The 16,303-nt window shown below is 35.2% G+C and overlaps 1 protein-coding gene across 7 annotated transcripts in view; it reads right to left on the minus strand.

Moving 5' to 3' along the window:
- Iml1 (GATOR complex protein Iml1) overlaps positions 1-16,303 on the minus strand; it is a 104,924-nt gene that overhangs the window by 20,291 nt on the left and 68,330 nt on the right. For 5 of the 7 annotated variants that reach the window (XM_071589686.1, XM_071589685.1, XM_071589688.1 and 2 more), the window contains 2 exons: positions 13,795-13,938; positions 4,553-4,626 (listed from right to left, as the gene is read on the minus strand). In XM_071589686.1, coding sequence (XP_071445787.1) covers positions 4,553-4,626; positions 13,795-13,938 — 218 coding nt within the window. Of the gene's footprint in view, positions 1-1,748; positions 1,793-4,552; positions 4,627-13,794; positions 13,939-16,303 lie in introns of all 7 variants that reach the window. The other 2 variants (XM_071589690.1, XM_071589689.1) reach the window with 2 other exon arrangements.

The raw sequence follows: 16,303 nt of genomic DNA on the forward strand, positions 1-16,303 counted from the left end.
ATGAGTAAACCCATACATGGACGTTCCCAGTTCCAATCCTCCAGATAATTATAATAATATGAATTAATCCTGTATCCACATTTACATGAAAAATAGAAAGTTCAAAAACACGAATAAGATACACGGTTGAAGTGCATTTAATAAGCTGCAGGTTTATCTTTTGCACTGACTGTTTAATTGACCATGTATGCATTTTGCACATGACTTTTTCTTATCATCATATTTGTGTAAAGCATTCTATAGAATTATGCTTAGCAAGCCGTGAATAAGTTCAAGGATCATAAAATAGACAAGGAAATAATTTTTTTTATCTTCTCAGAGGACAACATATTCGCAATTGCTGGTGCATAGGAAGTACTTTTTTCCCCTCAAAATATGCATGGCTAAAATATGGGGTGTGTTTAATGCACTTGTACCTAATCCAAATTATGAGTTGACATGTGTGTCTTAAACTTTTGGTTTATATTAATATAAATTTTTAAGTATTCTCTTGAAATTTATGCCTTTGCATAAGAGTCGTTTCAAATACATCCTGCCATAACTTTTTCCTGTTTCGTTGATGTTGCGTGATATATATATATATATATTATTTCACTCTGAAAGAGAGAGGATTTACTGACATCAAAAGCTATGATTTCTCTAACGTGTTCAAGCATGTGTTATTCAATTACACAAAAAGTGATGAAATCATTTATTCGGATGTGAATGGTGCAACTTCCAACTTTAGGTTAAGCTTCCTTGGGGTGTATGCTGGCAGTGAATCCATATTTTTCCTTACTGCATGAGTTTTAGCGAAAGACTACCAGCCATACAATAACTCTAATAAGCGACTTTATCATTCAAATTTGAGGGATGAGAAAATAGCCAGAATGGCCATTTCCAGGGTGCCACATGTGCACTGATGGATAATTGCAATGGTCACATTTGTACATCAACAAAAACAAAGAAATAGCAGGGTATTACATCAATTCAAAAGATTGGAACACATCTAAAAAACATTTTCACATATGCTCTTTTCTCATTTCTTTATACATGTTATATATTTTTTATATTTGTTCCTAATAATAAAAAGGAGCTTGAAAGGCAACCATTTTGGAATGCTAGCTAATGTGAAAAGGGTGTGATGGGGTGCCTGAACGAGGTTCCCATCGGTACCTCCCAGGAAGCATAGCGCTGCTGGCAGAGGCACTGGCATCAGTGTGTTGATGCACAAGGGTGCTATTTTGAATAATTTCAGTAATTTGTACTTTGATCTGCAATAATGTTTTGTACAGGATTTATTATAATTATTTTTGGAACAGACCTTGCAAATTTGGTGTCTAGGCTGTTCCATTGATTGATGAATTGATGGCAAGATATTTCTTGAACTTTTAATTACAATAACTATGTGCTTGAAGAACTGTGATTCAGAAAACTGTGGATGGAATTACAGAATTTTCACCATTTGCAATCGAAAAAAACTGTTGAATTATGAATGCATTAAGTATAATGATGGAATGGCTTCCCTAAAACCACCTCAAACATTTCATCAAAAAGAAAACATTGTACATTGAACCTCATCCTTTGTATGTAAGGGTATTTTACAATTAATCAATCTACCTTACTAAATAATTTAAAATTGCTTAAAACACTATCTTTACCTCAATAATTAAAAAAAAACTTAAATACCATACTTGTAATTCTGCTTAAAAGACAACACTGACCTAATTCTAGAACAAATGAGCAATTCAGAAACCTAAGGCACGTACCTGACTTGAAGGCGGTCAACCATGCGATTAGCGACATGCTTGTCCTTTCATGGGGAGGAGAGGAGAAAGAAAGAGAGTGAGGGAAAGTTATGCAGCGACAGAGTCAGTGAAAATTCAGCCAAAGCAGTTGCGCATGGTAACAACTCTAAAGCCAGCCAACACAAAGCCGTTCCTTTTTAGATTAAATGCCACCTTAAGCTCCAGATGAAAAAGGGAGAGAGAACACTGAACAATCCAGATTAATGAGGATATTAGCAAAAGCACTAGTTAACTGATAACAGAATTATTCATTGTGAAAACAAATTTATATTGGTAAAAAATCTTCCCATCTTCGGAATGAATGGAATAAAATACACACTGGCATGCAAAATTTCACACTTAAGAACAACCATTAGTTTAAAAATTAAGCATTTAAAAATCAGCCAAATGTACTTTTATAGATCACATGTTAACACAAAAGGAAAGCATCCATTAACTCTTCACATAAAAAATACTTCACGCCCATGCATATTCTGTTTCAGCAACATTGTGTGTGTGTGCTTCTTCTCAAATCAAAATACGATGGTTGTCAAGAAAGCAGCTTGTTTCGGCCAAGCGTGGCGAATGATAGGGCAAGAGCCACCATCTTGGTTTCTAAACGTCCCTACACTTAGTACGCATCCTGCTGTGGTAGTGTGCAGACTGTGGTTCTTCTATTTTGCTCATTGCAAACTGTTAAAATTGGTGCTGCAATGGAAAATCCTGCAAGTTATGAAGTGCAATCTGTGATTACATTTTTAATGGCAAAATACCACAAGTCAATTGAAATTCATAAGCAACTTTGTGAAATGTACACAGATGGAATAATGAGTTAAGGTGGGGTGAGGCAGTGATGGCTTCAGTTTAAAAATGGCCACATCAATGTCCATGACGAGGAATATAGTGGTTGCCCTCGCCTTGCGACAGATGGCCATTTCTTGGACATTTGTCCGTTCACTCTTAAACTAGCCACACCACTGATGCACAACACAGTCACTCATCACTTAGTCGGTGCACAGCAAAATTTCTTGATGAATTTCAGCAGCTTTCAAGTTTATTGCCAGTAAAAACCTTATTCACCCAACGGATTTTATATTTGGCAGGATTTGCAATTGAATTGTTCATTTGACTCACTACTTAAACAAATGATAAGCAGCACAGCATTCAAACGCTGCAACTCGAGGCATACTACCCTAGTTGTGGGTCAATACAGCAAACATTCAGTCCCTCCCACTACTTTGCTTGCCACACAGAATCGTTAATTACTTTCTGGACAGCCCACATAGTATGAGATGCAGTGAAAATGCACAATCCACTTCATGAACTTTGGCTAAAATGAAAATTGAATTGAAGGAAACAGAGAAAAAATAACTCTCAAAGGCACTGCCAATTTCAATGTCACACATTCACAATGATATGCTCTTAAAATGACAATATAGGAATCAACAAAAGCTGTGGCATACCATACTCTTGCATAAGCACACTTTGTAATTTGAAAATGGTTGAGTAACACTGATATCACCTCAGAGAAGTGTGAACTGAACTACATTTTATGGCATGGAGAAGTATATGTAAATGAATATACTGTACATGTATTTTTAAAACAGCTTTTTAAAGAGCAAACAAGGATCAAATCCTGCAAAAGGGAAACTATCATTTTGAAAATTAAATGATGGCTGCTAAAGAATGATGGAGCAATCAAGCATTTTTTTATGACACTTCAAAATTACAGAAAAAAATTTAATCTACAATGCTGGAAAAGTTCTAATTGTTTTGTTAATTTTTCTTTCCACTGCCACCTTCCACACATACAATGATTTTAATTACTAAATATAGATCAAGTGGTGCTTGTATCACCTAGAACTATTAATATTACACCACCACATTTTGTAAACCAAACAGACTTAAGCAGACTTAAACACATTGCCCATGCATTACATAAAGCACTCATGAAAAGAAAGCATTTGATGGATCAGTTAACACACATCTCCACATTATGAGTGAGCCAGGCAACTACACATCTGAAAGGTAAAAACACATATCTTTTAGAAGCTTTGTGAAGCATTAGTATAAGGAACAAAAACCAAAAATACATCAAAGAGAAAAGCAAAAGTGATCATCACCAAATACACCTTCAGCTGTGCTACCTTTACCTACATGAGTCATAATTAGAAAAGAAATTGAAAAATTTAAAATTTTATTTTCCAAACAAGATTAATATGCCTGATGACCCCTTTGGAGGTCACAACTCATGCATTTCATATATTTCTTGGGAGGCAAAAGTCCCTGTTAATAGAAATAAAATATATAACTAATGATTGATCAGCCCCATAAGCATATTAGAAGACCTTCTTCCAAGCTGAGAAGTACAATTGATGCCATAAAATAAAGAAAGCAGTTCAGAAGTGCAAAGAATTAGAGCAAAATATCAATACACATATAAATATTTCTCCCACAAAATTCCACTATAAGAAATTTTGTGTGAATTGCATCCATTTTCATTTGTTCATTCTTTATTTTATCATGCTGTTTTATTTTTTGCCTCTGATTACATTAAATCATTCTTCAAATTTACAATAATTTGAAAAGATTCCCATAATGCAAAAGGGGATTTTGCTCATGGGTGGAGACTTAACATTATGATGATAATACAACAGAATGCAAATGAATTAGTAAACCTCCAACAAACACACCGAAATGCTTCGCGATACTGCATTGACAATTTCATGTATATTTCAGAACTGAGGCCAGGCGCAGCCCCTTATTCATCTGCATAGTGAACCAACCTTGATCGGGGTCTATCTGTCATCCGGTTGCTTCCTAATCGTTCTCGAAAAGGAGAGCTCCCGACTACACTTGTCTGGAATAGAAAAACAAGAAAATGCTTAATACCATCAACTCCACACAAGAGAGAGTAAAGTAAATTCAGCAACACACAAAAGAACACTGATTTTTCCCAACTGGCCAGCAATGCTTCCTTCTTCCCTTATCCTCTTTCCATGAAGACTGGCCCAAATGAAGTGTAAGGGAACATTCGTGCAGAGTACACGCGCACAACTTCTGATCACAATTGTACAGCATTTGCATCTGATCACTGGATCACATTTGAGAGGAGATTTAAGGAGGTAATTACATGAATTATCAATGTCATTCTTGCCTATGCACTCTTGGAATAGCAAAACTTCATTGCAGTGGATAATTGATTCCATTATATCTGATCAGGCAATTTAAAAAACAAATCCCAAGGAGGATAAAAATTAGGCTCTTTTAAATAAAATTACTCGGATGCCACACACTGATGACACCAATCATGCAAAAAATTTTTTGCCTCACAAAGATGTGAATTTATTTTCATTTCCTCAATGGAGACAATTAACTATACCATATACGTACATATAAACCCCCAAAATCATGTAATTATGACTACTAGCCATAAAAATCAAGAAAGGTGAAATTAAATAACCTGAAGGATTAAATTACGTTTTCTGGGCAGTGAAAGATGAGAAAATTTTTGTAATGGTCATGACTCAATTCGGATGATGAATCAAAACAGAATGAAAAAAAGTATGGTTCTCATAATGTGGCACAGGAAAAAGTTTCCAAATGCAAAAAACTGACAGTAAACAGGACTGAAAATTGAATCACTTTTCACTTATAATCATGTCTAGCCGAGTGCTTTAACCGGTTAATTTGCCAAGCGTATTCTTACACCCCAAAACTTTGGGGGCTTTAAAGAAAATTTTTAAGGAAAGCTTTAAGTCTCTTTAAAGCCCCCAAAAATTTGGGAGTGTAAGATAACACCTCAGTAGCTTAACTGGCTAAAGCACTCGACCGGACATTGAGGGATCAAGTTTCGAATCCCAGTCAAGATAAATGATTTTTACACTTTGAAATTTCTATATTTTAATGCCTATTAGCAGATGACTCCATTAAAAAGTTACTGTTGTGGCATCTCCCATAGTTCTTTGAATTTCTCTTTGATTTCATTTTTTTTTAAATCCTACTTTGTCTTACCTCACTCACATACCGATGCATAAATAGCATGTATCAAGTATGAATAAAGTATTTTACTTGCATTGAAAACAAACATTTTTCCAATAAACTCTACAAGAGTTTACACCAGTAACTTATGAGTTGAAAAATGCACAAACACTTACAAAAGTCTACATCTATTTCTGTCATGAGAGTGCAAACTTTGGAATTTCAAGATAAGGTATTGAATAAATCATGGATAATTTAAAAAAATGCATCTCATACATGAGGGGGGCTTGTTCACCTCCCTAGTGAACAAACTAGGACAAATTCTTAAGTTTCCTAAAAATATGAGAGAAAATAACCACAATGAAGTCTTGACTGAAGTCAAGGTTAGTGCAACAGTTCTGAAAGAGAGTGACAGATTTCTTTCTAACATTTATGAGTGCACAAATACAATAATATGAATAAGCTTACTATGACTACAAAATCACTATTTGTCTCAAAATTCATATGCCTTTTAACCAGGCAACTAATGCACAGTAGCATAGAACACAATTTACCAGGCAGCATTAATAATTTGGTGGCATAAACTATTTTACTACACCCAACTTTCAAAACACAGAACATGAAAGCCAGGTCACTATGATAAAAACTTCAGTGCAGAGTCCCTCCTAGAGATTAGGCTACATATCACTATAATTATGGATTATGGACTATCGCGTTATCACATAATTTGCACGCTAAGCCTAATCTTCATGCAGGAAATGTTTTAGCACAATGACAAAAATTATTATGGTTAGCTAACCCAATTTACTATGCAGTAGAGAGCCCATTGCAACTCAACTAATACAGGCAATTTTCAACTATAATACTGGAGGTGGAGAAAAAACCATAAAAAAGCACCTGCTCTTGCAGATGATAGAAAGGCATGAAGTTCTCTATCCAAAATTATATCAGATCCCTAATCACAATTATATCAATATTATAACAATCAGTATGCAACAATTCTATTTCAAATATCTTAACAAAAGGAGCCTTCTAAATCATAGCATCAAAATGTTTACAGAGGTGACTTCCTCTGAAATTTAAGACAAATATAATCACTTATCATCACTTCGGTAATCAATTATCTGGAATATATTTCCTCTGGATTTCCTGCAAAGGTTTTTCTCTAACTAGAGAATTTCCATCCTTAATTACTAGTAACTTGTTTGCTTTGAACTTAAAATATAACAGAACTTCAATTGAGGATTTCTCAACAAGGACAAACAGATGTTACCCCAATCTCCAATATTTTCATGGAAAATTGCGCGTAAAATTTTGATTGCTCAGGTCCAAGGTTTATTGGCATAGGCATCCGTGCGGTTAAATTTAAAACAATGGAAAATAAGCACCTCTTGGCTGGTAAAGGCATTGATACTCACTGCTGAAGGAATATGGCAACACTGTCTGGAGAAAACAATGTCTTCTAATGATCAAAACACTCATGTACACATATTCTCTCACTAAATTAAGCACTTAAGCTCTAAAACACAACCAAATGTGACCTTCCAATTGGACAACAAAAAATTTGGTTGAACTAAAAAAATAACACAAAAGTAGCATCTTTTTGGGTGCATCACATCTGGAGTAAACATAATGTGAGTATGCAATAGATGTCATTTCCAGCCAATGAAAACACTGTCTGAAAAAAGGTATGATTCTTATGACATTCAATTAATTTAAGGTGTACAATATTCTAGCACTGCCAGGTAAGCAGCTGATCTCAAATAATGGAGGCAGACCTGAAATGACCAGAAAACTGAAGCAACTGGTTGCTATTAAATTGTAATTCTGTTGTGTTTGCCCACATGACAGTAAAGTAAAGAAAAAATTTTAAAAGCTCAGCTTTGTTCCTAAATTTTCAAATATGTACCAAGCACCATGTAAATCGCCTACAAGGAGGCAAGCTCACAGCTGCAATTTCAAGCCTGGTTTCTAATTCCAAGTTCTACATTTAATCCCATTGCCCATGCTTGAAAAACATCTTAAACGTACGTCTACATTACCACAAAACATGTATGGCAATTTATAAACTCCTAATAAACTTTTCTCAAATTGTGTTAATAAATTTACATGGGGGTATCGTTTTTAGGTAATTATTACTAAGAAATAACTGATATATTTGGAGAGAATTCATCCTGAATTTTAATTGATCCCTATGTCCATAATGCGGTAAATTACAGCTATTAATGCTGATTTTTTTTTGTTCCAGGAAGCTGTGGATTGAAGTATCTTGCAGTTGGAGAAGATAGTGGCTTGCAAAGTGATTAAGTTCCTTCATTTGAAAGAGTAGAGTGACCAGCAAATCCACCATTATATTACGGTTGTTTATAGAAATAATTGCCCATCATATGACAGAGCTGTGGGGTGGAAATGAATTTTCAAAATGACTGCATGTCCCTCATAGGCGATCCAAGAAGTTGAAGAATATCACTCATGGATGATGCTACCACCGTAAACAAAGTGGAGGCCTTAATGCTATGAATTAGACCAAAGAGCCATCCAAATGGTGATCAATTTGACTGGTTTAGTTACAACAGTAAGTAGAAATTTATACATGAAGAACTGCACATGCCAAAGGTGCCCACATGCTGGGTTCTACGACTACTGACTCCTTTCTAGCAGTAAATATGGCACAACTGGCAATCAAAGCAATGTGGCTTTGAAATTTTGCCGCATCTGCCCCATTCCCCTGATATCGTCCCAGGTGATCTTCACTTAATTCCAGAACTGAATAAACCATTTTGAGGTCAGATATTTGACAACACTAATGTTTTTCAAGTAAAATTTTTTCCATCTTTCAAGAGGTGGAACAATGGTGTTCAATGCAATCTGCTGAGTTCTACAATTATGGCCTTCAAAAGGTTGAGAGACGCCGGGAGAAATGTATGATTCAGGTGACTTTGTAGAGAAATCTTATGAATAACAAATAAAAATTAAGTTTCTATCTCAATTATTTTTTAATAATAATTAAAAGTTCATGAAGATCCCCATGTAGCTATAATCGATGTCACTTTTTAATGCACCTTCCAGGTTAATAATAAATTCCACAAATTGTTTCCACATCAAACAAGCCAAGTGATGTAAAGTTGCCATTGTAAATAAGTGTCAATTTATTCATACTCATTCACTCTACTCATTCAATCTACTCATTTACTCATTTATTGTCATAAGTGAAATTTACTTTGGATCTGAAAAATCATCAGCAGCAATTCACATCTCAACATGTTTTAATATCATATACAAGGTGTTCAAAAAGTAACAGGATTTTGTAATTTTGACTTCTATGATTCCAATAGCACAGTGCACCATGAGTTCTCACCACGAGTTGAAATGATCAATAAAGAAGACGATTTACAAGTTCAATGCTGTTTGCGTGAAGCAATGCGAAAAAAATACCTGTATTTGTGGAAAAAAATCCATGGCTTTTGCACCAACATGAGAAAATGTACCAACTCACTCCTTGTTCATGAATTTTTGACCAAAAACAGCACTGTAATGGATTCCCTGCCACCATTTTTGCCAGATATGGCCCCATGAGGCTTTTTTTCTGTTCCCAAAAATATAGAGAATCTTAAAGGACCATCTTTCCACAAACATAGATGAGGTTAAAAATGCATCACTGAGAGAACTAGAAGCTACGCCAAAGATAGAGTTCCAAAAATATTTTGAGGATAATCTCTGATGAGGACCACGTCAAAGGGGATAACATTGATACAGATGAATAAATTTCTTTCCAAATAACTCAAATTCCCATTATTTATTGAACACACCTACATTTGATTTTTACATGGTTAGCAGAAGAAAGAAAAATTTACTTCAAAAATAGTCTAATCCTAGAATATATTCCCAACGAGATCCAACTTCCTTATATTTGAATGTATTAAGCTCATTCCACTGAAGTAAAAACATTAAGCGCATTTGCTTCCCAACAGGACCAACACTCATGCAGAATTATTATGATGGTCTCAGTTCTGAAAGCTCCCCAAGTTACACATGTCAAGAGCATTTTATCTCACATCATATACTGAACACGATATTTTTTGCAAGGCTCACAGATCACTATCCTAACGTAGCTGCCATTAGAATTTTTGGCAGCATGGAAACAAGTGCCTATGAATAAGTGAACCTGGCCAGGAGAAAAAACTTATGTCTTAACAATGCACATTAATGACATTGTTTAATCTATCCCAACCAAAAATTAGATAAGAAATAAGGGATTATGTTAATGTCAATATTAGGTGTTAGAAATGCTCATTTTTTATGGCCTTTCTATGTAAGGCAACACTACAGTGGCAAGTATCCAAGCAGAGAGAAATTTACAGCTGCTATTGCATAAGACAAGGTACATATTAAATTACACAAGCCCATAAATCTATTAAAACAGCGTAGTGATGGTGTGGCTTTTAAATTCCTGTAGTTTGAACCCACTTGGCTCGAGGCAGGATAATTAAATGAAGAAGTGTTGATTGGTAATGTTGAAGGGGAAATGAGAGTCAATTGTAATTACAATGAGAAGGGAGGAAGAAACTCTTGTATTGATATTCCAACCAACGGAGCTGACCATTGGCAGGGAGAGTTGTTTGCTGGAGTTGACACCTGGTCACTCGGTGGCACTGTCAAGTGAGTGTCCATGTCTGGAAAGTGAATGCATCTAAGGGGGAGTTGGGGGAGCAGAGGAGGAGGAGAAGGGTGGAGTGCTGGTGGATATTTTATGATTCAAGTTTTTTAAATTTGGAAACTACATTTAGAAGTGTGCTGTTGATAAAGCTGGGTTTGTTGTTCATGATTCAGTGTTGGCTAACATATTTATAAGCATGTAAAGTTTTCTATTTCTTGTCTGTTCTATTAAATTTAACCTTTTGCTATGAAATAGTGACCAGTTTTAAAATGCCTTAGGCTACTGCTGATCAAGCAAAATAACTTATTCTCAGAATGTGCCCAGTGTTCTCTGACTCTAATGATGGAGGTTACATGATGTTTTTTTTCATATTTGGCAATTGAAAGGTACACTACCTAATTTCATAAATTTATCATTTTTCTGATGCTGGCATTTTGGTTTCAGGGGCTCCCTATTAGTATGGTGTATTGTAGTGTTGGGTACCCAAAGTTTATTTTGATTTATCTAAATATTTTGCTCATACAATAACCCAAAATCTTGATATTTAGGTCTTATGTATAACTCATTTGGCCAAATTGGGTGTTTCATACTGATATAGCCATCAACATATTGTAATATTTAGAATGAGTGGATATTACTTGGTTCACCAGGGGCTCTATTAAGACTAAATTTCAATGAATTCACAAATGTAATGTACTACTTTCCCAAATGTACATTTGAAATGGCCATAAATACAAATGGTACTTGCATCACATAAGCTATTCTCCATTTTTACTCAAGTGGAAGGTCTGATCTGAATGATGCAATACTTTCAGAATGTAAGTTATCCATCTAATGAAAAATCTTGAATTATTACAAAACAGTTTTTCATTTTTTCATTCAAGAGCAAATTCCATGAAATAATTTTCTCACTCTGGAGACCTGCATCAATCTTTTTCTCCAATTTCTGATGCGAATAAATTTGCAAATTACAACAAATCTGCCCATTAAGATCCGAACAACAAAGCCAGGTATCAATACAACTCTCCTGATTTAAAATTGTTTTTCAATTCACTAACTTCAGAGCTACATTTGTCAATTTTTTTGACACAGTGATTCACGAGATGAAATGCATTAAGTGGCATCACAGTCTATTTCTACATTAATATCAACGACAAAATTCCTCCAGGGTGGCCTAAAATGTTCATTTTTTCATTCAGAATGCAAGATTGACATTCAAAACATGGCTTCACTATGCTTTTATCTTTTTTACTTCAGCACTAATTTTTTAAGAATATATCAGATGCATTTGATTATGTGATTACGCTCAAGGGTCTCTTTAGAAAACAATATCTTGGCAGATGCCTTTAACAGTGAAGAAAGTGGGAAATATGCATTTTTGGTCACTTTAGTCTTCATAAACTGTTATAGGGACCTCAGCGAATTGTTAAAAATAATTCTCAGTCTGTTTTAAATACACTAATTAAGCCCCTGCCACTGAGTCAAATTTTGATTGGAATTCACTGCCAGAGAAAATGTCTTTGGAGCTGCGGTCTAGTACACACTAGAGGCTTTATGAACTGATCACCTAAGATTTAGGGAATACATTAGAATTTTACCCCATGTACCCAGGACATGAAGGGTGTATACCTTAGTGTATGATTTACAATGTGAGGGCTACAGAAGCAGCTAATCGTCCTGTGAGCCATTTTCAATACGTCAAAATGTCATAAAAAACATCACTAGATGAAAGAGTGTACACCAACAGCTACTAAACTCCACACACACACATGAAACCTCTCAATTGTCAATCATAGTGTGTACACATGGAAGCTGCCCTGGGTGATGCAACCTGAGGGAAAGTAAATGCTAATTCATTGTGGGGCTAGACCCGGGCAAATGTGGTTTCTGAACAAAGTAGCTCCACGGCGATAAGGAGCTCAAATGGCATAAAAGAATGAGCAATTAATACAACAAGCAAATGCTTTTCAATCACTAATTTTTAATATTTTCAATCTAGAAGACTTTTAATAAGAACTAGGCATTTATGCATTTTTCAGGGTGTCCAGAGAATTTCATTCCCGAGTCCCAAGAGCCCTCCTGTGGCTCCTCCAGAATGACAAATGGCAACCAACATCAATATTCTAATTCAATGATCAAATGCACATATTGATGGAATTTTGAAATAAAAATCCAAGACTACATTTACATATATGGTAAACTCACTGTTCTCAGGCCTTCACTTTTTTATTCAAAGATAAGCAAAAATGTAATAATCAGTTTAAACAAAAAGTCAAATCTTAAATCCACAGAAAATACTTACATAATCCTAGAATTAACATAATTTTTATGGTCTAACTATCCATATTCAACCCTTCATAAAAATCAACATACTAAAAAGCTCAATAACCTCAAATCTCATCTTATTTTATAATAGGTTCAATAATTTACTTGATATATAAGCACAAGGTTTAATGCATTGAATAACGAATAACATATTGTCAGTCACAATATGTGAAGTATAATAATATTTGACAAAAATATTCCTGTTCCTAGATGATTTTTCCATAGCTCCCTTATAATGCAGCCCTTTAAGGAGAAAGCAAGGAGTGCTCTCTGCCATTCAATTTTTGAAACCTCTGGTCACCCCATGTTAATAGTTAGTTTTGATAAAAAAAGACAATATTTTTTAAAATTCCATTAACTCAACTCTAGGAGTCTCAATCCAGCATGTGAGAATGGCCCTTTCACCATAAGTTGCCATCTGGGTCAAAATGCAAAAATATGTAAATTATTAAATACTTCAACTGTTTGTCAACATGTCTAATTTAAGCACTGAGAAAATATTGACAATCATAAAATATAGAGGTAAAATATGTAATGATTTCTGCAAAAGAATAAATTCCACAAACCTTTGCCTGAAACAGTCTTCCTTAAACATGCAAAACTAAATATTGAAGATATTTTAATATCATACTTAACTCCGGTGGCTTACTGCCCAGTGTCTCTTAATCTTCCATTTCATAAAGTATAATTCTAACTTGATCACTAACACGTAAACTCCAGAGGCAAACTTATGGAAAAAAGGACAAGGGGAAAAAAATGAAAAAAAGGCATCTATGCAGATGGGTAGGCACTCTTCAGTTATGCAATCTCAAGGAGGCACACGAGGGGTGGAGGGGGCAGGGCGGGGAAGGGGGGTATAGGGTGGGGGCAGGGTGCAACTCAGAATTATCATATTAATATAATTTTGCGCAGACATTTGATGCAAGCTTCCCAAGGGGATGCCATTGGCAGCAACAGCAGCAGCAGCGGGAGAGGCAGCAGCCAGCAGTGGTGGGGGTCATTGTGAGAGGGGAGAGGGGGAGCAAGAAAGAGAGAGGAAGAGAGAGAGAGAAAAAAAAGGAATACCTGCTGTTGAGTGACTGACGATGACTGAGGGGAGCCGACAACGGCGGCACAGCCCTGCACTTGGGTTAATGGAAGGTATAAAGGGGGGGAGATATAGCCCTGGCTGCCACGGCGTATTTTACAACACATGGGGGCCGCAGGGCTCTGCAAAACACACGCAAAGTGACACACATTTATGCTGAACACACACAAACACATAAAACAATGAAAAGAGGAAAGAAGACATTAGAAATGAAGGAGAGGGAAGACAAAGGTTGGGGGGAGTGGTAGGAGGAGACTCAACTCTCTTCGCTTGGAACGGCCGTCTCTCACACCGACAATATCAATGAACTCAAGCAAATGGACTAACCAAATACCAGTGCTAAAATTGTCCCATTTTCTCTCTGAGCCCCTGGAAATGCATTGAATGCCACGTGCTCCAACATCCACCCAACCCAATCTTCCAATGGCGGGATTCATTTAAATCTGTTGTCAAGATTCAAAGGACTAACAAACACAACTGCATCTTTCCTGCTCAAAACCCTGGACCACTACAGCAGCACTGTGGCAGACTCTGATGTCAGCTGAATTAAAATATTTTCCAAATTGCAATATTCCAGCATAGTTACAAACGAATTGACATCCAAATATGCACTGTTTTGGCAAGAGGAGATATTTTTGAAAATACTAATGGCAGTAAACCTGTTAACTGAATAGTACACTAAAGAAAATAAACTTATAATAATTATATTTCAAACCCTTCATTTGAAATGGACACATTTGAGGTGCAAGCAAGCTTGATAATCACTGATTACACCCGAGTAATAAAAGGCTGCTTTTTTGCTCATCAGTGTTGGGAAATCCATTTTTTTTGAGTTCATTAGATTGTTCAAACTAGGAGTTCTTCACTGCAGGTTGCCTCTTTATTCTATTTGTGTCAATGGGAGAGATGAGTGATGAAGACAAAATAATGGACAGTAATACTTCAATATATATACATACATATATACAGAAATGCTCATTATCAATGAAAATTTTAAAAAATTATACATGCAAGATAAAAGAGAATAAAAAGTAAATAATAGAGAAAATATTATCAAGATTGAGCTTTATACTTGCAGGCTATGCATGGGAATGATGACTGCTACAATTCATACCTGTTTGAGAAAGAATCTTTCATGTGGCTATTAAGGTAAATAAATAGAATGAATACAACTACTGTAACAAATTTGCATAACAAATGGAAAATAAATATAAGAACATGCTTATGCATGAATTATTATTCATCCTACCAGTTTTTAGGAAGTAAATAACTTTCCAATGGATTTTGTCCATTTATTAAAGGAATGCTTTGTCATGATAAACTAAAATCATCAAGTCAAATTCACTATGAAGTCCAACCTACTGCTATTGAATCAAAAAGGTAACTGAAGTAATAACACAGAGACTATAGCCATCAAATTATAAAGGAAGACTACTATTTTTTGTTGGCTACACCGTAACTGCAATAGGACTTTCCATAGAGGAAGTATTCACTCAAATGAACCAAATCCACAACAGAGATATTCAATTCATACAGAATGATCTGATGTATCATCATCATGGGCAGTGTCAAATGGAGATAGTAAATAATTGGACATTTAAAGTAATAAAGCCTATAAAAATATAAAATGTGAAACCTGTAAGAAAAGTAATTGAAAATAAAATAGGCCACAACCAGACTTCCTACAAAAAATACCAATATTGCAAGTTTACATCAAGCACTAGTGTTATCACCTAAGCTGAAGATAATAGTAGTCTGGACATTTTCACGAATAATGCTGGAACCTTCAACAGAGCTTTAACTTGCTATGAAAACCTAATGCTATAGCTGCTGATTTCACTTGGGGCAGGCCCAGCTAAGAATATTTATACGATAAATATTGGCAAAGAAAGCAAGACAGTTTTGCCAGTGAAAAACGAAAGTTAATTACATTTTAAGCAGGATGGAAGAGAAAAACAACCACCATTACCAAGCAGGGGTATCTATATTTACAGATATGTGACGTCCATTGAATTTATTTAACTAGAAAGAAATTATATCCTACAGCCAATAATAACTATACTATTAGATTACATGAGTAATTGGCTAGAATGATTTACAGAAAATCATTTACATCACAAACTCATCATGTGCCCACCACCTATTAGAATTTTTCATGTGGATAGCTGAAAATGAGCACAGTATCACAATGGCTCAGAGTGACTTCAAAAATTCTTCTCTCATCACATTGCTGCAAAGATTAAACAAGCATTGTACAGCCAAGGTTACCTTTACCAGATTTATTTATAAACAACGTCATAAAAGAGAATATTGAGTATTCACATCTCTATTTGTTCACTAAGTATATAAATCCAAACAAAACCAAAGCTAAAGCATTTAAGAATGTCTACTGGCAATATCTATCATAATTCATCAAAAAAGTAGAGACAGAATGTGTAATAATTAAAAGAACCATACTTAGAATCAAGGAATGATGAACTAAGTAAG

This window comes from Hetaerina americana, unplaced genomic scaffold (genome assembly GCF_022747635.1).
Source record: "Hetaerina americana unplaced genomic scaffold, ioHetAmer1.1.p SCAF_4, whole genome shotgun sequence".
Lineage (NCBI taxonomy): Eukaryota > Metazoa > Arthropoda > Insecta > Odonata > Calopterygidae > Hetaerina > Hetaerina americana.